The sequence below is a fragment of the Plectrocnemia conspersa genome, unplaced genomic scaffold (assembly GCF_051122295.1).
Source record: "Plectrocnemia conspersa isolate PC_06_02 unplaced genomic scaffold, ASM5112229v1 ptg000006l, whole genome shotgun sequence".
NCBI lineage: Eukaryota > Metazoa > Arthropoda > Insecta > Trichoptera > Polycentropodidae > Plectrocnemia > Plectrocnemia conspersa.
The window spans coordinates 2,016,629-2,044,037 of NW_028277170.1; the positions used below are offsets into that span (position 1 = coordinate 2,016,629).

General features: G+C 29.0%; 1 protein-coding gene across 1 annotated transcript; it reads left to right on the forward strand.

Moving 5' to 3' along the window:
* The first annotated feature begins 1,484 nt into the window (after positions 1–1,484).
* On the forward strand, positions 1,485–27,107 carry LOC148234030 (aquaporin AQPAe.a-like). The gene is made up of 6 exons (XM_088187405.1): positions 1,485–1,570; positions 5,890–6,065; positions 24,164–24,388; positions 25,985–26,122; positions 26,192–26,272; positions 26,675–27,107. The coding sequence occupies exons 1-6, from the start codon at positions 1,558–1,560 to the stop codon at positions 26,801–26,803; spliced, it is 762 nt and encodes a 253-aa protein (XP_088043531.1). The 5' UTR covers positions 1,485–1,557; the 3' UTR covers positions 26,804–27,107.
* The last annotated feature ends 302 nt before the right edge of the window (positions 27,108–27,409 follow it).

Below are 27,409 nucleotides of genomic sequence, written 5' to 3' on the forward strand. Positions count from 1 at the left end.
TTAACGTCTCGGCAACTTAAATCGAAATATAGCCTGCTTGTTTATTACATTTCCCAAAAAATATGAAGATGACAATAGTACATCTATATTCAATATCTTCAAAGAAAATGTCAATTTTTTTTGCAAAATTTGCAAGCATGTATCAACATTTAACAATATATTACAGCATAAAATTGACTGAATTATTACATTATTTTTTTTTGTCTTTTTATTACTAATTATTAAAAAATAAAAGAATAATGATAATACAGGTAATACCAGTATTGGCTATTTTTTCTATCGGTATTACTAAAATTCTGGTATTATTGCTATCCCTATATATTTACAAGAAGGATTTTGATTGTGTATCTAATTTTATTTTAGTAGCTTTTACTAAGCGCGTATTTTTTTAAGTTAATAAGATGTACTGTTAAACTATTTTCGTTTCAACACCCATTTTTGTGAATATTTTTTTAATTTAAAAACTTTAATTATACCAATTCAACATGGAGTTTACGCTTGCAATGAACTCATGATTTATTTTATATTCGGATCTGTATTAGAAATCACAAGATGTAAATCGTCCTCTAGATTATTGCGTGCTAATTATCCGTTAGTCGCTAAGAGACTGAGAGAGTACGCGATCTGCATCGCGTCTTTTGACACTATCTGGCTGTTATTAGGGCTATCTTCTTCACATAAATAAATATAAATTTTGATAATATATTTTTATTTCGATATTTTACTGCTACTGTTTCTTGGTAAATAAAACCCCCATATATATATGCGACCGTAAAAAATATTTTGCGAACCACTACTCTAGAGAATCGCGATTACGTCCCTGATTCTTAGCCGTTGCGACCTGAACTGATAATATTCATGTGAAATATTTCACGTTTCTTGTTTTGTGCGTCACTATATAAAGAGCATCTTTATTGTCAGATTTATAATAAATAAATTAATATTGAAATAAATGGTTTTCGAATTTAGGTAATTATTATTTTTTTATTAAGTAATAATAAAAATATTTTTTTATATATTTAGTAATAAAAATGTTGTTTTTTATTACTAAAGAAATACTTTTTCAGCTGTATCATTAACTTTTCCATTCAATATATAATATTGAAAAAAATAATTATACAGCTGAAATTGTAAATAAGTAATTATTATTATATTATATATACTTTTCAATCTTCACCCGTAAAATATTCATTATCAAGATTAAAAAAATATATTGTAGGCTGAATATATAAAAAATAGTAGTAACGAAGTCACTAAAGTGACTGCTACTTATATGCTATTCTTGTCTTATTGTGTCAACTGTTTAAACCATCGCATATAATACAACAATAAGTATCACGACGGAATTTATAACAGAGATAAACAACGTCAGGCAAGATTTTTTCTCCATTTTTTTATACTTACAAAATGTTTTAATGTGTGCGTATGCGGTAGGAAATTAAAACTTTATCATTCACTGCTATCTCAACGATTCGAACGTGGTCATTCTAAAACTTGAACCCGCAGCGGTAACACGTCATTTTTTCTACGGCAAGTTTCCTGTAACATCCGGACAATATGTCTAAACTCGGTAAATACATTATTTTTTAATAATTTTAAAATATCATTACTGCTTTTTATCGTTTTTTTTTTCTAAAATTAAATTTATTTAACCTCACATGAATAAAACGCATGTTTTTATTATTATAAAATTAGATAACATAGCATAATAATATTTTTTATCAATGTTTACTATATTGTGATTTAACAACATTCGATTGCGGCATGCAGTTAAACTAACCGATATAAATGTATATTAAACAGTGAATGTTTTGCATTGAAAAATAATACAAATATGTAGTGAACCGGTTATCGAGTATTAATGTTTATAATGTAAATTATTCATTTTGTCGTATGAACTTTGTTGAATTGTTTCACGAAAAGGTCGTTACCAGTACGAGTATAAATAGATGACACGAAAAGTCGGGTATTTATAAAACTTTGCTATTTAAAACATGAAAACAACATTTTAAAATGTGCCTAGGAATAATACAAAATAACTAAGCTTAATATCCGTTAGAAAAATGAGCTAAATGTACAGTAAAAGTGATGTAATTTACAAGTTAAACTAACTTATAATAACATTAAATGTAAAAAGATTATCACAATTTATATTTATCATTGCAAAATGATTTTTTATTTTTAATAGTATAATCTTACAATGGAAGTGATCACAATATTCGACAATAAACCCTGTACAGTAAAAGTGATAGCAGTTAATCTAACTGATGATAACATTTTAATGTGCAATAATATTTTTGCTACAATGATAAGATATGTCAATTTAAAATTATATTTATTTCATATTATCAATTATTTTTTTATTTTTATTTTTGACAATAAATAGTATTTTAATATTTTTTTATGATCGTTTATGAGGAAAAAAAATCAACGAACATATTGAATTCATTTGCAACTGTATTTTGGACTCTATATTTTAATTATAAATTTCTAAAAAGGAATTGTGTATCTAAATACTTAGTATTTAAAATTTCTACAGTTTATTTGTATTTTATTTACCATATTAGATGATACTGAGAAATAAATTACCATTAAATTAATGTATAATATCCATTAAAAAATTATCAAACCGACAATAAAAGTGATATAATTTAACAATAATTATAATAGATAATAATAATTTGTTGTGCAACAATATTTTGGCTACCACAATTTAAAATTTTTTTTTTTATATTTTTGACAATAAATAGTATTTTAATATATTTTTATGATCGATTGTGAGGAAATAAAATTCAACGTACCCATTGAATTCATTTGCAGTTGTATTTCGGACTCTAGATTATAATTATAAATTTCTAAAGAGGTGAAGTTTTATTTTATTTTAAATTTCTACAGTTAATATGTATTTAACTTATCTTATATATATTTTTATGTTTTTAACATATTAAATTAAAAAGTACTCACCTGATTTATAAATAAAATCATATAGCTTTTTGGATTATATTATAATACATATATTTTTTATTTATACAAATTTTAATGATAATTAAAAATAAACTACAATTAAATTAATGCATAATACCCGTTACAAAAATTTTTAACTGACAGTAAACCACGTACAGTAAAACTGATAATTTAACAGTTAATCTAACCAATGATAACATTTTAATGCGTAATGATATTTTTGCTACAAAGACCAATTATAATTATACGTTTTCCTTTTATTTTATTTTTGACAATATACTAAAATAGTGTTTTAATATATTTTTATGATCGATTATGAGGAAATAAGTTATTGAATTCATTTGCCGCTGCATTTTGGACTTTAGATTATAATTATCAATTTCTAAAGAGGCAAAGGTTTTATCCAAGTACTCAGTATCCTGATTTATAAATAAAAACATTTCGATTTTTATATTATATAAAATATATATTTTTAATTAATATATAATATCCGTTAAAAAAATAATGTAACCAACGATAATCATGTACAGTAAAAGTCATATAATTTAACAGTTATTTATCGTTGAGGCCGATATGAAAAATTAGTGTACATGAGAATATATATATCTTAAAGTAATGCAACTTACTTATTGCAAGTGATATATTACAAAAAGTTTTAGAAACACTAGTTTTTTGCATTTACGCTGGAGCGTGTTTGATTCAATATCAATTAAAATAGATGAAAACTTTAGTGTTTTATTGCTATTATTATATATATATAGTTTGGGTTTGACAATAAGTATTTTTTTTTTATTAAATTTATAATGAAAAAAAATATAAAAGAAATACTGTTATTTTCTAATATAATTTCAACATTGCAGCACCACTGTAATTGAATTGGCAACTAATTTTTAGTATAGTTTAAATTAAGTTGATGTTGAAAAATAATAAAAAAACATTGAACTTAATTTTAATATTTTATAATTAAAATTATACTTAGGGAAAAATACAATTTTTTTGTGAACTATCAAAGCTATAAAATACTGAAAAAATTACATTCAACGTATTTTATTTATTTTATGCAATTTATGAAGTAGTAGTTTCATTTTAGAATAATCTTTTTTATTCAGAATAATTATATTTGAGCATACATATAAATTTTATTTGCTATCGAATAATTATAAAAAATTTAGATTTTTTCGTTTATTTTATCATGAAGAAGTAATTAGGATATTAAATATTCCGTATTCAATCAATCTGCCATAAAGCGACCGCTTCACGCTTCGTAACGAAATGATTTATAATTGTGGCTCGCCGCCAATGAAAGTGTTGTGCGAACATTTTTTACGCAATGTGTAGAGCACAAATGATTACAGAAATAATCCCAAATGATCTTCAAAAGCTCTTTGCAGGAATTTAATGACATAGGAAATTATCGATTAACTCTACAGTTAGACCATCGTTTCAATAACACAATTCTAAGATCAACCATCCTACTGTTATTTTAACAGGCACGCAGCGCATAAAAAATATTTTAAATAAAATATATTACAAAGATAACAAATTTTGCTAATTAAATAGCACAATATATATTTCAGAATCTCTGGATTTGTATATTTTCTACTAGTCGACACGACTCGAGGAAATCATATCCCAGCATATCTAGTATGAATTTTGTGGAAAATAAAAATTAATAATCCAATTTTATTAATCTCCCATGCACATGTAGATCTCTAGCCCTCTTCAAATATGACATCTAAATTATTTACCACTTCTGTGCAATGAAGCAGATTAGAATCCATTTCATAATCAAAATAAATTGGTGTTTTTGTTCTATAAAAGGTCATGAAATGACATCTTTTTATTCAGAATGGTAATCTATTAGAGAAATTGTAATATATTATATTATTTTATTCTAAGAAAGCTTACATGTTTAAATGGCAGTTCTGGCTTATATACCATTGAGGAAATAGGAGAAGTCCAACTCTGACTCGTTGGCGTGTATATAACGGAATAACAGTAAAGACGAAATCAGTATATTTGGGTATGTCGTCATCTTCTGGAATGCATAATTCAGGGACGCTGTGTTTGGTTTGGAAACTTGTTTTTGTTAAAGTATGGTTCACGTTTTTTTAATGCAATTAATGGACGTCCGACCAAATACGCATAAATGTTTATTTGCTTACGCTGATGTTGAAAAAAGTTACAAGGATCTTTTAGCGAGTCTTTCGCAACAAATTGCGACGCTTATGGATGGTCCCGACACTGTTATAAAACAAATTTATATATATTATTAAAAAAATATAATGTATATACATAAAGAAACACGACTTGAACAAAGAGCAAAAAAATCATTATTGAACCGTGTAGTAAAAAAGTTAAGAAATTAAAGAGAACGTTCAATAACATTTAAAAAATAATTTAACAATCAGATTAACATAAGTTTTGTGTGCCAGTTGATTTTTATTATATTTTAACACAAAAAATATCAGCTCCACTTAAGCAAAATGATTTTTATCGTATCCTTGACGATATCGTTGACACAAAATTTATTACATATTAAGATTACTTATAGAGTACTGCTTATCTAATCTTATTATTTTTACAAATACTGCAAATTAATCCGGTGTAAAAATAATGCATTTACACACACATATATATATGTATATATGATTTTTAGAGGCTCGCCAGTATTAATATTTTGGAATATCAGGATTCTTTCTATATTTCGGCTGCGATGCACCAGCCATGGTTACGAATTATCAGTAACTTATGAAATCTCTAGTTAAAAAAAATGTATATATATACATACTATATATAAATATATATATTTTTTGAATAATAAAAAATAATTTACTTGTTGTATCTGAATGATTTTTTTATTTATCTCTGAATTTTTCTCAATTGCTCTCTATCCCTTACTGAGTAACGTTTATTTTTCCTTAGGCATATCAGAGATCATGACCCTGAATACGCTGAAGCTGTTCATGGCCGAAGCCATCGGCACCATGCTGTTGGTACTCATCGGCTGTATGGGCTGTCTTCCGGGATGGGCATACGGAGCTCCACCACACCTCCAGCTCTGCTTGTCTTTCGGCATAGCTGTCATGTTCGTTATCCAGGTCAGTATATAGTCCAAACGATTATAAACAGTGAGTATATGTTAAGGACACAACAGCAGCGATTTTTACTTCAATGCATATGTAGCATTTGCGTTTTATTCTTTCTATGTTATGTGTAACTATTGTACAATAGTAAAAAGTAGGGGTTTCAATACCAATATGCCATATTTTTTGTTATCAAATTGCTTAATAAAGTAAATGCATTTCTTGCTTATCGCAAATATTGCGCAGTTGTAAAATTTTCAAAATTATTTCTTGCATGGAATGTCTCTATATACTATTTCAAGAACTTATGATAAAAAATTATTTGTAATTTTGATCTTTTGCCACTCTTCAATTTGATAAACGTATTAGGTACTACCGTACTTTTATAGTCATTAAAAAATTTCTTGGGTTATTATGTTATACATTAATTGCCAAAATCCGATTTATCAACTTTTGATACTTTGGTAAATTTCCGGATGGATGCAGGGTACTTTCTTTTACATTTTATCGTAACATACAGTTATTAATAAAATATTAGCCACTAAGTTCTTAATACCAAGTGCTAAATGTGATTGTTAAGGCCAAGAAAATGAGGTCAACGGACAACTAGCGAATTTTCAGCCCACCAAATAAATGTTTCGACTACGCTCTTTTTATTTATTGTAAATATTTCGTTGTAACATGACAGGCGTTAACCTAAATGCGTTGCAACGATGTAAATACACCCAATAACTACTAAGAAGACATATTTTATTAATAGATTATATACATTTTTATTACAAATGTGTCTATACACGACCTGGGTCAATTTTGTTTTGATTATTAAAAAAAGTCATAGGTAAGCTTAGATGTTGCATTATTAGTCGAGACGTCATAACATCCCGGCTTTGTTATTTCTGTGTTCAGAAATAAATTGTCAATGTCAACATTCGAAATAATGTTGTAGGAATGATTGGTGGATCTTCGATGATGTTTTTAACGTCAGATTCTATATGTGTCGCGTATGACGTCAGAAAATCTAATATTTTCACACGATATTGTGCTTGAATATTTTCTAGGCGTTAACTGCCTCTAAAAACGTCTCAACTTTGCCTAAAATTTATTTTTAAAAAATAGATGACTTGATAAAAAACAACATTTTTATCAAGTTAAACGTAATTTTTGCATTGATTAGCAAATTCAAGTGTTAATTGTTCTTCAAATGTATTTTTAATCCTAAAAAAAACAATGTTTGAAACTAAAAATAAAATACAAAATTAATATAATATTAGAGCAAGGTTATTTTTCTTGTTTATATACAATTTATAATATCTAAAAATATCTTTTATATAGTCGAAATATCTCTGTTTTTGATTTAGCTTCATATTTATTATTTATTAAAAAGAAAAAAGGATTTTTAAATTAGCTACGTATATTAAAAATTATCCAGTCACATGTAGGGTTTATTTGTTTTCCTTAGGGTCTAGACCAGTGGTGCACAAACTTTTTTTCATTTCCGAGTCCCTTTTTTGTTTAAAACTTTGTTGCCACCCTTGGATATACGTTTTTTAATCGTCACCGTAGTTGAAATAAAATTATTTCTGGTACTTGCACTTATGCTTCTGGCTTGTTAGAGGTATGAATAAAACACATAATTTTATAAAATGATGGTTTTATTTATGCACGTGCGTATGCATATTTTTAATGTGCAAATTGATTTACAATTTTCCTTCTGTTCGTCAGTCAAAAAAAAACAAATTTCACACTATCAGTTAAAATGCTTTGCAAGAACCCGTACGTGATGTTCAGTTCTTTGGTAAGCTCTCTAATAGTCAATTGTCTATTTGAACGAATCATTTTTGAACCTTTTGTCTGTTTTTGAGGTTAAAGGACGTTCCGACCATTGCTCGTCTTCAACCGACTCATTTCCTCTTTTAAATCGCTCATACAACATGTAAACAGTCTTCAGAATCATTACAATATTGCCATACACTGATTTTAACATTTCATGAGCTTCTTTAGCACTTTTTTGCAACTTAATGTTAACGCGTTGTTCGAAATCCATGATGCGCGACAGACACGGTAAACACGACGCAGCTGGCTAACAAGTGACAACTTGTTCAAACTTGACACTGACTATCTCAACGAATCACGCTACCATACTTATTACTTCACATGAATGTAGCGACAGCAGTTGCTGCTATATAAAAATTCATTCACCGTATTTTTTGATCACAACTCGTACTTAAATTTTGCAAAGAATGCGTGATGTTTCAATCTGTATTGGAAATCACAAGCCATAAGCCAAGTTCATGAGGCAGTCATTGAGACTGTGAGAGTACACGGTCTGCATCGCATCGCTTGGCACTCCATTTGGTCGCTATTGTGGCGTCACAGAAATAAATATAATTTTTGATAATATAATGGTATTTCGCTATTTTACTGGTTCTTCATTTTTGTTGGCATATATTTTTTGGCAAATAAAATTTGTGACCTCAAAAAAATTTTACTTATGGTCTACGAATTTGTTCAATACTCTTGTTTTTGCACGCAGTCCTTCAAATAATAAACAATCCCAAGTAATTAGGTGATACAAAAACATTTTTTCTAGAATCCCTAGATTCTGTATATTCCTTATTAGAAGCTTGAATAAATTATTGTCAAAATGCTGAGGTGATTCTAGAGAATCGTAGCCTAATATACATTGTAAAAATTTTGATAATATTTATATTTCTTTGCGTACATGTATCTGAAAAACATTTATTTAATATTTTATGTTAGATGTGTCATTTGAATTATTTTCAGTAGGTGGTTATACAAGGCACACAGTACCATAGAGCTTCTCAATTGATGTGCAACATCTTAAAAAGCTTTATTGCTAATTGCATATGTCCACTTGAAATTTGACATCCATTTAGGTTAGCATTTATGTACGATGAAGCTCTTACCCATATTATAATCAAAAGTGGTATTAAAAACAAGATAAGATGAGATGGAAGATATTTGAGCATAGTTCGAATTTTGATTTAGATCTGTCCAATGGTGTATCTATCTATGATTTGTTTTCTCCAATAGTGTGTCTTTCCTATATTTTTATGCTCTATCTAATCTTTTTATTAGTGACATTGGTACATTAATATATTATTACGTATTTAGTTTTATACAAGAAATGTTAAATAACGTCTCTTATCTGTAAAACATTTTTTTCATAAAGGTCATCGTTTCAAGTATTACATAATATTATTTCAACCGTACTTTGAAAAAAACATATCAATGACCCTCCAGTTCAAAGCTCGGCCTTAGAAATATACTTGTTTTTGTGATACAAATAGAATATGAAACGGTCACGTGGCATGGAAAATTCTCATTGACATTGAAAGGAAAGCAATATAGAAAGGAAGACCTGAAAGTGTCTCTTACCTAATTATTTTTCGCAGTTTTCAATGAATTGACCAAAAATCAACATTATTTATAATACACGAATCAAATATTAAACATATTTAAACAACTGTTTCCAACTGATTTGAATGCTAATTTTCCAAGTAAAATAAAATGATACTAAGTAAACATAACTAAGTAAGAAAATATCAGTATCACTGTCACTATCTTTATGTATGCTTAAACATACTGCTGAAAATAATGTTAATATTATAATACACGTTTTATTGCATTAGTATTAAAATAATTATAGGCTTCCGTTCGTAAATAGAGTTTGAAACATATTTCATATTGATATTTTTTTTCGCTGTCGTTATATATAGTCAGTATTTTTTATTCAGGTGTAAGACGCTGTAATTATTTTTAATTACTATTGTATTAATAAACATATGTTCCATTTACAAAAATGTTAAAAAAATATTCATTTTTAGTGGTTGTAAAGACTGTAAAGGTTCATCATTCTGATTAGTAAGAAATAAGTTTGAATATTTACATAAGTATCTTTAGAGTAATGGTCATGGGAATATGGGAGGTATGGATATTTTTCAACAGTAATTATAGTAGTAAAGTATGAGGTCTCGCATTATCACGGAGCAATATTCCTATTTATCAATATCGGATGTTTTTTGGATATTTTTTTATTCATGGTTATAATTTCACAACAATGCTTCCGGGCGTCATGACAAAAATGGAATTTTATGTATTTTTAACATCATAATATAATTTAACCCTTTATATGCTACAAATAAATATAAAAATTAGCCACCGTTGTGACATATTTTCTGAAATCAAATTTTATGCGAAATAAAAATTATTAAATATAATATTTACCGGATAATGAGTCGCGTTTTCAGTAAATTTATTAACTGTACGTAACATTTTTTATAATAAAGTTTTTTATTATCTACTGAAACTGGCGAATAATTTTAAAACATTTAAAATAATTTTATTTATATCATAAGCGCTGTTATTCTTTGCCCGATGTTTGTTTTTAAAATAAACATATCACTATAATTGGGGTTTTAAGTTTAAAATAAGTGATAACGTAGTGTGCATTCTCAGAGAAATTATCTCTTTATTCTCGCATATCAATCTGTCTACTCTTCTATTTTTAGAAAAACAATAATTTCAATAATATAAAAAGTCAGTTCTGATAATATATATTTAATTGTAAGTTAAAACAATTATTATAAAAAACACTATCACTTTCTTATAAAACACTGCACACAAAAATAACAATCGAAAACTATAGAAAAAAACAGAGACGCTGAATCTATTAATTTTTTCATTGCATTCCTAAGAGTTTATTGCAAGCACGTGTGATTAAAACTAAACTTATTCATTGAGGTAAAGTGATAAAAAATTCGATATGGCAACACTGATTCGCAAAGTTTGCATAGAAGCGTCATAGCGAAAATATTTTTTTGCCTTTAATCCAAGGATGGCATTATATTTTTTTTAATATGACCCCTATAATGACACATAAAACGGTTGACGTCAATAGACGTCTAAAGCACTGGTATATTTAACATTAAATAAAAAATCTATTTATGTGTAAAATTATATAGAAATATCAATTATATTTTTATTAAACAGAAATCAAACGTAAAAATGTATAATATTAAACATAGCTATCAAATATTAAAAAAATATAAAAAGTGTTTATGACAAATATTTATATTAAAATAAAAACCAATTACATACACTACATATATTGTGTAGAATTACGACAAATATTAATTTATAACATAAAGTTAATATAAAAACACAGTCACACTGTAAACCGAATTTTGACCAATAGAAGAGCGCAAAAAACAATTATCGCTACTCAGAAGTGAAAAATCCACGTCAAAAGCAATAAAATCGTGCCGTCGCCGTCGCAGTGGAAACGCTCGTTACCGAGCGTTCCCACTGCGACGGCGCCGACACGATTTTATTGCTTTTGACGTGAATTTTTTGCCTTCTGAGTAGCGATAATTGTTTTTGAGCTCTCCTAGTGACCAAAATTCGGTTTGAATATACTTTGATCAGCCTTCTTATATTAAAATTCCATAGTAATAGCAGTATGGATAGCTATAATATTTTTAATATTGAAATGCAGACAAACTATGGAGCAATATGTGAGACGCGATGTCTGTCTGTACTTATTCTTCCGCTTATTTTCCCCTGTGAGATGAGTTGGCTTAGTTTGTATTTTGAACTTGACCTAATAAAATTATAGTTTTAGAACTTTCATTAGGTTAGGTTTGGGTTTGAACAGCAAATGGACGTTTCACTACTGTCGAATTGAGTATTGTTATGTATAATACATTAACTTATTTCTGCTATGAATTCAAATCAATATTAAGTTAGTGCTTAATATCATATTCTTTAGATTTAAAATACATAAAAGAAATACCTTACTATTTTGAAATTTGTATTTTTTATTAATAATTTAATTATAAATCAAACTTCATTACTCTTTTTTACTAACCATTTATTAATATTTTAACACTAACACTTATATATTGTATAATAATTGAAATGAAAAAGGTTTAACACATTTTTTTAAATATAATCAAAATTCTCATTATCATATTTTTCAAGTGATTTTAAAGTTTCTAAGCTATACAGCTTAAGGTTAAAAATTAATATCTTATTTAACTTGTGTCAAAAAACTGTAAGCTATTTAAAAGTATTGTAACATTAAGCATGTTATATTGTTTTGTAATTGTAAACATTTAATATTTTATTTATAATACACAAAATAAATTATTTACAAACTTAGACTATGATTATTAACAATCTGTGTTAAAAAATTACTTCGCTAAAAATTAACTTATTAAATAAAAATATGAATTTCAATTAAAAATATATTAATACAGGAGTTCTTTGTATTATAAATATTGTTCACCTTCTACGTTTACATTTCCTATTGCATGCAGAGAGCGTGGCCTTACTACGCTTTATTATATATACTAGAGTGATTAAAAACATCATGATTTAGATTGCGTAATGACTGAAGAACTATTTCTGAATTTGCATATAGTCGTGACAAATACAATTAGTAATCATTGTTTTCAACTCTCGTTATATAAACACTATTCGTATAAAAAGAGTTTATTTTTTAACAACTGATTAATAATATATAATATTTAAACAATAATTACAGTCTTTTAAACTTGATGTTTGAACTTGTGGATTGCTCAAGAGTTAAATCGGGCAAACTGATATATTTGGAAGTGATAATAAACTATAATAATAAAACTTATTATAATGTAATAAAGATGTTTTTATGGCTTTAATCGCTAATGTATTTATTATTTTCTTCTTAAACAACAACGAATGATATGCGTAATTAACCACTCCAAAATAATATTCCATTGACAAATATGTTTTGTGACAAATAGCTTTTTCTCAGTGGCTATTTATATTTGAATGGAACAGTTTCTGTCAGCTATTTTTAAAATAAGCTATTTATTCTTGTTTGTATTTTTTCACAATTTATATATATACATCCTTGGTCATAATAATAGGGCACCCCAATAATTGTGTTATATCTTAAAAAATCGCGAAAATATAAATAGAAACCCGATTAAGGTTATTTAAAGTGTTTATTTTAAGCTTATTTTTAATACTTAGTATGCACACCTTAGCTTTAAAGCTGCAACCTTTTTTGGCATACTGTTAACTAATGACTAGCAGGTGTACGGAGACATTTTCTCAGTTCCATCTGAAATTATTCTCGCAGCTCAATTTTGGATTTGCAATTGTGTTGGGCAACCTTTTCTTTTACTTTTGAACATAAATGCTCTATAGGATTTAGGTCCAGTGACTGTGTAAGCCATTTTACAAACGTCAAATTATTTTACGCAAAGCAAAGAATGGCTGGAATCAAATGTGCTTGGAAATATTTTCCGGTAGGAATCCATTGTAGTGAATTCTAGCATTGAAATATAAATGTCGCTATTGATACTACTCTCGCATGTATACATGTTTTCTATCCATGTAATCCTAGACCATAACGCTTCCGCCAAATTATTTGACTTTGGGTACTACGCAATCGGCTATATATTTTTCTCCGACTCTTCGACGCACATGTACTATACCAAGGGTCGCAAAAATTAAAAAAAAATGTGATTACTTATAAAAAATAATGCTTTAGAAATTTTTGAATAAATTTGATTTTTATTTTTATTTTTATATTAACCATTTTTAGTATAAAATTAACTTAAAATTTGATTCATCACACCTAATGTCTTTCGCCCAATTTTCAGATGTCCAATTTCGGTGTGTTCCGGCCCACTCTAACCTTCGAGCTTTATTTATTTCTGAATGCCACTGTTTGTGTTGGGCTTTACAATTTGTGTCTCGCATCGTTTAGCTTTTTTCTCATCGTCCCCAAAAAAATGAGTAGCTCTCCGCTTGCAGAAACATATATATATATATATATATTGTTCTGGTAAACAGAAAGCTAGTGGACTATGTAGAGTTCGCTCGGGATAAGGATGCCGGTTTGTTATTGTGTGCGTGTACATGTATATGAGAGGGAGAAGCGATGTAGCGTGTACTTCGTTGTCTCGCTTTTTCTTTTAATGATAGTCGCTGATTCGTCAACGCTGGTATTCGTCATTAAAGTGCAGTGTGGCACAGAAGTTCGATCTTCTCTAGTAATTTATTTTAAATAATTTTGTGTTGATATTGGTTTACCCCAGATATGCCCACTGTCCCATGGGTTGGTCACTAAACTCGTGCCACTGTTTTTTATTTATAAATGAAATTTTAGAGAACAAAATTTCTTGGGCATATCTGGGCTAATTGCTATCAAGGCTTCAAATATACACTGTAAGTTATTCGTTCTCTTACCCATGGATTAAAATATTTTAATTATTTTTCCATTAATCCGTACGTTGTTGGTTTTTTTACACTATTCTCTGTAAGGCTTAAAAAAGTTATTATTCTTATCGTTGCGTCAATGATTATTTTTTAATTTATTCAATGGACTCTAATGATTTAATAGAGTCGTCGAGCCATTAAACAATCTGCGAATAATTTCTTTCCCCATTTTATATCTTTTTGCTCTTGAAGAATAGCTAAAGAGTTCATTCTTTTTTTGACTAGTGAAAGATTTTGAATTTTGCAAATATTTAATTAATGACAGCAATGTCTGGTTTCTTCGATTAAATAAGATATTTTTAATTATCTGTTCAAATTTACAACTTAGCTCAGATGTATGTATGTTAAATAAACATATATTTTATTTTAAAATAAAAAAATTAAATATTCTGAGCGAAATTGTTTTGAGCCACACAGTTCACGCACACAATATCAAACCGGAATCCTTACCCCGAGCGTACTCTACAGTCATATAATAGTAAAGTATATGATAAAGTTTTATATAATATCAATCATTTTCAAAGACGCGTTTCTTTAGAAAACCATGTATTATTTATTCTTCGTATAGATATACAATCTAAAAGCAATAAAAATCGATTTAAACTGATAGTGTTTTTACCTGTATATACAATAATAAAAATTGTAAATAAAACAATTTAGAAATTAAATCTATTTCTCATATAAAATAGATACTGAGCCTTTACTATATTTATTAAACGTGCTTAAATTTGCTTAACAGTTACACAACAAATTAAGATAAAAATTACAAATAAAAACAAATTGATCTATTAAGATGATTTAATATGATATTATATATTAATAATGATTTATTAAAATTATAAATCATATTTTACATTAACAAATTATCTATATTAAGCAGCATATATATTTAATCTTATTTTTAGTTTTAAATCTTTCCACTAAATAGGTTATTAAAAATGCGATAACAATCCTATGTGTCATATGAGGGAATCTGCTTTTATTATAAAAAATCTTTGCGATCCAATCTTACAATTCTGATTATTTGGTACTTGTTAATGAGATCTTTAAATCAATATAGAGTGCCTTCAAACGTTGATAAAGAATCAGGACCTAATATCATGTTTTTATATTGAGAAAATATTCTAAAACTAGTAGAATTTCATTTTAGCTCAAAATATTTTCAACAACATTTTCATATTTTTAATACAGCAATTGAGTCAATGAGTAGACGATTGAAGTCTTAATTGTTTTTAATAAAAAGCTGTCCATCTATAATCGAATGCATTGCTTCGATTAACTGCTATAGTTACGCTTTGTGATAAGTGATGCAGGCGATTACCAAATGCTGTTAATGAATCACTAACTGAACTTAAAAATAAAAATATCAATAGTAATGAATACATTTGACTATTCAGAGGAAATTTTTAATCTTTTAAAAAGTTAATATTAATATATAAATTATCAGTTTTCCTTCAGTGTCAATAATCAATCCTGTCATTTAATTCTTAGACCGATTGGATTGCTTTATATCAGGTTAATAAATCAGGTGAAACCATGCATAAACAAATACAATAGATTTGTTAAAGTTGATCTTACATTTTAAATTTAGTTGCTATACATTTGTATATTGTACATTTATATATTGTAAAAAAACATTCAGTGAAGTATATAGTCGTATATATATATGTAGGAAATATTTAGTGTCACTATGTTCATTTCAATATCAATTAAAATGGTAATAATGTATTTTTTAGGCTAAATATAATACACCCATACCTCGCTTTACGGCCTAGATACGTTCCACGAAACTTGGCCGCAAAGCGAAAAGCCGTATAACGAATCAATTATTCTAATACAAATTCATACAAATTCAATGGGATCGGTTCCAAATCTGTTAAATATGTAACATGGTTTATCATTTAAAATGCATTTCATTGTTTTATTTCATTTAAATCAATAATACATACATTTGTACATAAAATAATAACAGACTCCAAAAACCAACAATAATCCATAAACAAAAATGAAACAACTTCATGTTACATCAAATATGTGTATGAATACATACATATTTTTTTTAAATGGCTTTAATCTGAAGACAATGAAGAAATGGTAACCTGCAGATCACTGTCGTTCTCATTTTTCGCTGGTAAGGATGGGTCTGGCTTAAAAAAATTGCCCATCGTTGTTTGTCTTGCCTTTTTGTCTCTTTCGGTCTTCAGTGATTAATAGACAGCTAATGGCTGAGTTAATTCCTCGAGAAACTTTAGCGCTACGTTCGACGTCAGGATCGTTTTCAAGGAAGATGTTTATTCCTTGCTCGAAATAGGAAAAAGCTTTTGACAATTTTTTTGATGTTAGCTGTTTGAATACAACAGGCTCTGTCTCTTCATCAAATGCCGGTTCTGCTTGCAACTGAATGAGTTCCTTATATGAAAGGGGGTCCCTATCAGCTTCAAGTTGATCAAGCATATCACGTTCGTTCAAACCTTCAAAGCCGAGATCATGTGCTAGATCCAAAATGTTTTGCCTAATTTCAGGAAGGCAATTAACTTCTGCATCAGTACTTTTTACACATTCTGGCCATATTTTTTTCCAAACATGGTTCATTGTTGTTAATTTTAATTCCTTCCATGATTCACTTCATATACTGTCAACAGCATCCTTGATGTTATAGTTTTTCCAAAATGTTGTAATTGAAGATTTACCATCGGTTTCCCTTATAAGTTGTCGGAAAGTTCGGCGTAGGTAATATGCCTTAAAAGTGGCTATTGCACCCTGATCCATTGGTTGGATCAGAGCTGTTGTATTTTTCGGAAGGTACTCAATCATGACATCTTCAGATAGTTCGGATAAATTAGTAGGATGCACTGGTGCATTATCCAAAATTAGCAAAGCCTTGTCTCGCAAATATTTTTTCACTTCTGTGCAAAAGTGATTTTTGAACCAATCCTCTAATGTAGCTTTAGTCATCCAAGCTTTCTTGTTGGATCTCCATATGACGGGTAATTGATTTTTATTTAGTCCTTTAAGAGGCCTTGGATTTTCGGACAAATATATTAAAAGTGGTTTTAGCTTAAAATCACCCGCGGCATTTGCACCAAGTAGCAAAGTTAATCGTTCTTTAGACACCTTATAACCAGGCGCAGATTTTTCGGTTTTTGAAATGTACGTGCAATCAGGCATTCGCTTCCAATAAAGCCCTGTTTCGTCTACGTTAAACACTTGTTCAGGTTTATGACCACCTCTTTCAATAATTCCCTTTAAAATGTTGGGATATTCCTTAGATACGGCCTCATCGGCGCTAGCTGCTTCACCTTATATTTCTATTTTTAAATTTTTTTAAAAATCGACATCGAAAAAAAGTTTTTTTGCCGTTATAGCGAAACATTTTAGGCCGTAAACGAAAACGTGCCTTAAGTGAAGAGGGCCATTATAGTGAAAGGCCGTATAAAGAGCGGCCGTATAGCGAGGTATGGGTGTATAAATATCGATAAATGTGGAACTAGTTTATGCGTCCACATGGACAACACGTGTAGGATTAAATTACGTTTAAAGCATTGTCTAACGATTCTAATTTAAGTTAAGCACTATTTCTCAATAGTATTTGAACTTTTACCTTTAGCGTTTAAAAATGCAGTGCATATTGAAATTTTTTAGTGAATTTGTGTCAATAATCACACCATTGTTCGATGGAGCTCACATTTGAATATTTATGCGTTTTTTATAGTTTGCCGTTTAGGTAAACGAGTTGTTGAACTTTGCTGTTTACACAACAATATATTGAAATTGGTATTTGTAATCGTATGTATTAAATGACTAATACACTTTTATATCCACAGTACAATTTAATTTAAAAACACGTAAGCTTCATTAATATTATTAACTATTTATAATTTAATTGAATACATCGCAAAGTGATACAGTTGTATTTAAGTACATATATTTTCTAAAAATGTATATTAAAGGTAAAAATACTAATTTATTTAATGTATTCTGTATATAAACAAGGCACAGATCTTAATGAATACCATAGATACACTTGTTTATTATGACCCTGAAAATACATAGATACTTTGTCGGGATCATATAAAAAAATATTGCAATTGAGCATTTAAATCGCAATAAAAGTATTTGTTATTTACAGAAAAAGTTTTATTATACAAACGAACGTGATGATCGGAAATTTTTACGGATTTGCAAGTATAAAACGCAAGGATGTTTTCGAAACTGGAACAAATTATGTAGGATTGTGCTCATATATTTTGTGACTGCTCTTTCAACTTATTCCCCCATATTTGATGTGCCCGTATAGGCAATTTTCATTCCATAAACTTGGGGTCGATTATCGCTAAAGAGCTCTTCAATATATAGTTCACATCTAGTTAACTATTCATTGATATAAAATAATAAATCACTTAAATCAGAATCTGCTTTAAGTTTTCATTTATTTATATTATGCTTTTAAATTAAATTTCTATAGTGCTTTTATTTTAATTACTTATTTTAGTAATATAGTTTTTTTTTGCGTGTCGCTTTTTTTTAGTATAAATAGTGACCCAAGATGCGTATGATTTTACTTTTTTCTTGAATAAAATATAAATATAAATTTATCAATAAAATATTTCTTCTAATTCCAAACTTTCAATAATAATTATTATGACAATTTACGGAGGCGAGCAATTTGAGATAAAAGTGGTCGTGACGCAATTTGTTTTACATAATATCTACTGCTACTTTATAACACTAAAAATAATACTCGATTGAAATACTAGCATAACGGTTATAGAACTCAAATCTATAACAAGATGTCGCTTGAGTATGTTGCCAATTTATTGTAACCGACTCTCGATCTACGATCGAAGCTCACTTAGAGAATTAATGCAAAAACTTCAATCTTATTTTTCTCTCAAATGTAATTCTATTCACAAATAATAGTGTATTTACCTTATTAATTTGATAGACTGAAAACTAATTTGGAATACATATATAATTTGATTCCCAAACCGACGTAATCACGAGAATGTGATATGCATATACAGTAGTTAAAATTATCATTATCAATTATAAAAAAAATTGTTGACGCTCAATATGTAATTGGGTATTAAAAAATACTTAATAAATTATTATAGAATATTAATGTAAGTCTTAGTTTATAAATAATATAACTACGGTATTTATTTTGTAGGCGTTCTAGTAATTTATACGATTAAGATTATATTATAATTTATTGACTAGATAGGATAATTATATTCCATTTGACTTCTAATAAGTGCTATAAATATTATATATTATACAGAACAATCTAATTATGTGTATAGAGTTATATTTTAAAGAAGTACGTAGTACGATTATCTTTTTATTAAAAATGAAATTATGACCATTGTGACATAATAGGTTCATCAATGATAAAACCAAGCTCGTTTTTTACTTCTTCACTACGAGCATACCATTTTAGGAATTCCAAATTATATGTAAAATACACTGCATAAATCTAATTCTACAATACAATGTAATGTTGACAGTCCGAATCTATATGTTCTATATAATTCATTTCATTTGACTTTGCCAGACATACTGTGCATGCTGAAGAAGGGGTATCTGTCAATCCATCAATCATGGTCAAAAACATTTCAAGTTTGCCAGAAATGGTTTAATATTCTGAAATGACGATTTGTTCTACCTGTGTCTTGTTTTGGCAGGAGTCTCTTTAGTGGATTCTATAAAAAATGGTCGACAGTATCTGCTGGATAATGGCGTTTCATTTTCACAAATTATTCGATTGTTTTGGGAGTTAACCAACTTTAAAGGTACTATAGAAACAATATAAAGATTGGTGTCTGAAATCATCTCACTTTCTCCAGATAAAATTTATTTGTACTCAGCTCAAACCAACGGTCCATCACATGCCCATTTCACGTACAATATATTTTCTAAAGATTCTTCTACATCAACAGAATCAATTTTATATGATTTAAAATATCTTGAAGTGCAATCCTAGCTTTTATATATGTAACTCTTTTAGCTTCTGCTAATGTTTCGTATTATGGAAGAACCTTACAGTTTTGTCCACCAAAAACATTTTTTAATAGTTGGTAACTGTCTCTAGATATATTTATATCAATAAAAAATGCTAGGGCTTCTTCTTTCAATAATTGTTTTGCATGTTGTATATCATCTTCTAGTCGAATTAATAAATTTTTCATTGATTCAGGTGACAAATACTTTTTCAATAATATTTGCTTGCGTTGTTTCATCAATAGATCTCAGTCTTTGCAAATATGAAAATCTAATTTGATCTACACTAAAAAATCGAATCAATTGTGTGATTTTTCTTTTCTTTATTGTTTCGGAAGATTCTACATAATCTTTACAAGATCTACCTCTTTTAATTCCAGATTCTATTAACAGGTCGACTATACTCATTCTTGCTTATTGTTTATGAAACGATATTTTTTCTTGATGCAGCAGTCCATTTTGTCTTGAACTGAGGCCAAAATGTGCTTTTTGTATGTTTGCTTTAACGCATATATATTGTGTCTCAGTCAAGTTAAAATGATCGCTTAGGAATTTTTCTGCAGTTGAGATTTGTTTTCTATGTTCAATAAAAGCATTTAATGTGTGAATAATAATATTTATAAAATGCATTTTCAATGTACTAAAACTCATATTTTTATTATGATTTTAGTCAATATATATATATATATATATATTCATAAACTTTTTACCAAATTTCATAATTATACTCTCATTGTTTTCGGAATAATTGAATTTTGAGATGATTTAGAGCAGTGGTCTTCAACCTGGTGGTCCGCGGACCGCAAGAAATTATATCAAATTTGCTTGCAAAAAAGCAGCAGCAGATGTCTCACTAACAAAAAATTGTAATCTTATAGCATTAGATTAAATAAATAAATAACGCCGGTCCGTGAATCATTTTTCCCATTTTCGCCAGGCCGCTGATGTAAAAAGGTTGAAGAGCACTGATTTAGAGCGTTTCGCGCTAATGTAGCGGCGTTCTGGAATTTTTTTCGATGGATAACTGTATCGCAGGTGTTCAATGATAAATTTATTTTTGGACATAGTAGATCTTGAAAAGTAACGGCAGAATGAGTATCGATGTCCTCCCTTTTATGGAATGACAGAAGATTATCTAAAAATAAATTTGTTTTTTCTGGCATGCAAAAAATTGCGGTCGGAAAGTTTTCCTTCTATTATAGTTTTGTATTGTGAGTATATTTATCAGTAGATAACTTCAGGAATAAACAGAGTCAAATAATGGTAGAGAGTTGCATTTATGTTCAGAATTGCTGAGGTGCTGAAAATTGAAAGAATTTAACGTACTCGATAGGTGTCATCTTGTGTATTGTTTTGGCTGTGTGAAATAGTTTTCTATCCTTTATATATTGTTTTTAAGAAGCAATGCATGATCCTATAAGAGATAATAATGATTAATGCACTTGTGATGGGTTAAAAAGAAAAATTATATCTACAATATTTGTATTGGACCTAAGATTGACATATGACGCTCTTAATAAATCAGAGTTAAGCTTATACTTACATGACATAAACCTGTACAAGGCAAATGAGAAAATAAAAAAATTTCTACAAGCTTTTAAAGAACGATGACAGAACTTTAGACCTTATTAGAAATGCACTGTTGCTGCTGTACAATGTACATGATCTTCGCTTTCGTGAAGTTTCACTATACGAAAAAGATTTAAGAAAGGATTCTTCCATTGATCCAAGTACATTTTTTACAAAATTGTTGGATAGTAATGACAATGAGTTGATATTGGTCATGCTACTTGATCAAAAACATTGGTGTGTAAAACTCAACTGACATTTGTAGAAGTGAAAATTAGAAAGTTGTCAATCAGACTGGCACTATTGAAATAGAAATGATTCGTGGATTCCGTGAATATATTCTCAAAAAGACATATTCAGAAAAACTGTTGCATTTAATATGGACTTTGAAAAGTTATTTTAGTTGATCAAACTTATCGGACCTCCTCTGAGATTTTTCGATCCTTCAAAGTATGTTGATCTCTGGCTACTCAGAGGATGACATTCCATAGATACAGCAAATAAAGTCGATGAGATTTATCGTACGAGAATAGGACGAAACTTTGAAATTTACTATGAACATTTTATTAAATACAATAAAATAAATTTATGTTAAGAACTGAACATATATTTTTTATTGAAAATCAAGATGTGAGTTAAAGTACTTTTTTTCTTACAAAAAAAGCATTATCGTTACTACAATTCTCATGACCTTATTTTGCAGTGCTATATGTTGTCTTATCGATTTCGTTGAGCATTTGTTGGCAATATTGTATTGAGTTAATTGTTTCTTTACTAACACTTTATATATGTTTCTTTATATATGTCATAACAAACAATACATCAATCTTTTTACATTTGTTTAATTATGTTTTTACAGTTATATTAAAATTGTATTGTTTAACTATAGTTAATCATGTATAATTTTTAATAGACATTTGCATTTTATTTAAATATATTTACAATTAACAATAATATTCACCAATAAAATATTGTGTTGTTATATTAACAACTTTCTCCCTTTAGTTTCGATAAAAAAAATACAGATGGGCTTCGCACTGGTGGCCCAATTTGGCTACTCATCATATGATGTGCATGGCATGGAAGGGGTTAAACAGAAAATTTTATTTATTTATAAATTAGATATACATATATGTATAATATAAAAAAATAACACTGTGATCGACGAATCAAGATCCACTGTCCTTGGGTGTAGTTCAAAACCGACGACATCCCTTGCGTCTGGTAGGGGAGGGGTTCTCAGAAAACATATCAGAAACGTATAACGATATTTTATAGATAGGAACCGCTTTCTATTTTTATTAAAAACCATACAAAATCTGGTTTCCATTTACTTTGGAAAGCAATTAAATTTGATTCCAAGAAACTACCAAAGAATATTTCCCTCTGAAGTCGTTTTAACAAATTTCTACTAACGATAGTTGTAATATGAATTATCAAGTGACCGCAGGATTTTGTTGTTCTTGTTGATACTACAGCAAAATAAATTTTAGGTGAAATTATCGTTAACATAAATTAATTTTATTGCAAACTTTAATAACCTGAGCCAAGAAGCTCAACAGTTACCATGTTTGAAAGAGAAGCTGTAAAAATAAATCAATTGAGTAACGTTTTTCTGACTATTTTTGGACCATAAGATCATTTTATAAGAGCAAATACATCTAAAACTGTTCCATGTATCGTGAAAATGTTTGTGAAAATAATCAATATGGCATTTCGTTTCAGCAGAGATTGAATGTGTCTTTGATTTCAACTATGAACGTGATTAAAACAAATACAGAGATAGACTCATAGATCAACATCTTGATAACTGCTTTTGAATGGGAGTGACTAGTATAAAAAAATGTGAAGGAAAGTGAAAGTCAATCTTCTTACTAAGATACTATTCAATCATAATTTCGAGTTGATTATAAAGTATAATACTAGTCAGTATGCGAAATGAAAATACAAGACGGATATTTAAAATTTCAAAAATAGCTCCCATGGTTATTAGGGTTCGGAATCAATAGAACTGCAGATTATAGTAATCCCTATTCTAATTATAATAATAATAATTGTGTATTTTAGTGGAGTTGTTTAGTGACTCCGAAAGTGCTATGAAATATACTTATATTTTGCTAGCGATTGTACATATATATCTAAATACATATGTATGTTAAAATAATACTAAAATACAGTTACTGTGTAAATCCACCATTAGCGAGTTACCACATTTAAAAAAAAAATTTAAACTACTTTCTTATTAATTCCAGATTTTCGGACACATATCCGGGGCTCACATCAACCCCTCGGTGACTCTATGCGGAGTCATATGGGGCGCCTTATCGATTCCTATGGCACTGGTCTATTTTATAGCCCAGATGATCGGAGCTGTAGTAGGCTACGGACTTTTGCAGATAACAACGCCTGAAGAAGCTTTCGCCAAATCTACAAGCATGTGCGTCACTATTCCGGATCCACTGGTTAACTTGGGGCAGGTAATGCATCACTACACAAAATCATAATGAAAAGTTTACTAGCAACTAAAAAAAAATTATAATATTTAAATATCCGAATGACAAAATCTCCTGATGCGAGAATTCAAGTAGACATCGTATATACAGATTTTGAAAAGGCATTCGACAAGGTTTGTCATGGGTTATTATTAAAAAAATTGTCGAACCTCGGTTGCTCGGATGATTTCGAGTTAATTGATTGATCGTAAACAGTTGGTAACCAATAGCGGCCGATTGTCGAAAAAATATTTCACTCCTTTGGGGGTTCCTCAAAGGTCCAACCTAGGCCCTCTGCTCTTTTCTTACCAAAGTTATGATGTTTTTATTGTTTTGAATAGACGCCATTTTGAAAGAAAATTGCTGATTGAGTTGACTAACAACTTGACAAGAGTTAAAGTTGGCTAAACAAGAAAAGAAAAAAGATGGCGGATTAAATTGACCAAAAAACATTTTCTTAAATTTTTATTTTTAAACGATTTTTACTTTTTCTCAAAGACTTTTTTGAAACGGAATTACGATTTTTTAGTTTTTTATACTCGTCATTTGGAAACAAGATGGCGGATTTGGCTAGCTAATAAATTTGCCGGGGTTTTTACTAAATCTACTTTTTAAAAAAAGTTGTAAAAAAATATTATTACGAAATTAAATTTTTATATCAAAACATTTTACTTATACTCTAATATGTATTTAACAGTCATGTTTTCTTAAAAAAAATGAATAGCCGCCTTTTTGAAACAAGACAAGCGGGTTAGATAACCGTGATATTTACAAGGTCTATTTTTAGAATAAGTTTCATGACGATATTATTAAAGCTACGGTAATTATTTTGTTTTAAAAACTTGCAATAATAACCAAAAAATATAATTTTTTTAATTTCATTCAATATTAATTTCTACAGTTAAAATTTTTCAAATTCGAGATTTGAATTATCGGAAGCATTATATCTTTCGGCCATCGCTATAAATATTATTTAAACTAAAATTAGTTTATATTAAAATTATTTAATGAAGTAAAAATATTAAATATACTTGTTAAGTCGAAAAATAATTGAGAAGCGCAGGAATATTCTGCACTTTGACGTACATAAATCTCCCGATGACAGGCAAACAAATACTGACGCATCATTGAAACGCCGTCTGATGCGTGCGTCAGAGCGTGAGGCATCTTGTCCTAACTCTCTCGCTCTGTCACACGCACTTGTGCATTTCGCTTGCACACGTACAAGCGAATCCGTGCGGGAGGAAAGGGGATATACTCACCGTCAGACATACTCACCCATCTCTCCCTTACAACATTCTCTGACAAAGCGGTATAGCATAGGCGCGTGAAAGTTATATTCCATATAAATGACAAAAAAACTTATATTTTACTTTTTATGTCACTTTAATTTATAATATAGAATATTTTTCACCTCTTAATGTTATTCTCTACGTTTTTTAGTGGAGTTATGATTATTTTTAACCGAGATATTTACAAAATCTATCCACGATGATATGTCAATATATGTATATGTGTATATATGCAATAATATTATGGTAAATTAATAATATTTACTTTATTTTATTTTATTAATTACAGGCAGTATTAATTGAAGTGATTGTGACCAGCGTTCTAATTCTATTAACTTGTGCCATTTGGGACCCAGTCAACTCTCACAATTCAGACTCGGTGCCGATCAAGTTCGGACTGACAATCGCTGGACTGGCGATAGTTGCTGTAATATTATTTTCAGTTCCATATCCTTTATATTAATGCTATTGTCAATATTAATTGTTTCATGTGTAGGGACCTTACACTGGAGCGAGTATGAATCCTGCTAGGAGTTTCGCACCGGCTCTCTGGAACAACAACTGGAAACATCATTGGGTATGTTCCAAAAAATACTTTTTTTGATACAATATTATTGAGATATAAATGTTGATGTTTTCTTATGTCGACTTTGATAAGTCTTTTGAGAAAGTCCAACAGCGTATATTAGAATATGTGAGGTGCGAAAACGATCCATGGTTATTCAAATTACTTGTTCGGATGGACTGTAAAATGGACGTAGCGCACAATAAGTTTCGCGAACTGAAACACGATTTTCGAAATAAACTTTCACAATTTGCAAGCGTTGTTTTGCCGTAAGTCTATTCACGGTTAAATGGCAAACCAAACTGAGCGCAAATCAGCTGTCAGCTGTCAAATTGGTTGTCACTAGAAAAAGCTTTGCCAATTTGAAAAACAAACCCTTATTTCAATGTGATTATTAATCGATTTATTGTTTAGGTATACTGGGTCGGACCTCTGCTTGGATCAGCAGTATCTGCTGGAATATTCCACAACTTTTTCAGGAAACCAGCAGTCAAGAAGGAAACTCGAGACATCCTGCTTGAAAAAGTAACCGGAACGGCTTAACTTGAATGATAATACTGTATTGTGCGAGAGTACATTTTATATTTTATAATATAATATGTATATCGCCAAAGTATTTTGTTACTTTAATTTTGTACTTTTAGAAGAATTTTTATATTCCATACATATACATATACACAAATATGTTGAAATGTACATATACTATGGTCACATAGTAAAAATGGTATATTTCTTAAATCTATGTTTCAATACTCAATATGTGTGATGTATAATATATAACCCAATGCTTGTATTGTGTATTTATTATGTGATTACACACAAAATAAATAATATTTTTTTGTATAAATAAGTAGACACCCAAATAACACTACCCCTAATAGCAACAACACTGTTCCCACTCACCGAGATCGCGAACTACGTCACATTCGGTCGCTAAGAATGATTCGGTATGGTCATGAAACGGTACATTGGTCTCGCTTGCTCTTATACTACGTGCAATTCCTTTTTGATCCTCTCAGCTTCATTTCGGTCGGATGGTCTTAAGTCCCGAGCTCTGAGTAAGACGGCAGGGATTATTGACTTCCTGCTAAACTTCGGATCTGGTTTATACTAGGATTCTATATAAATATTATCAACACTCATTTAATG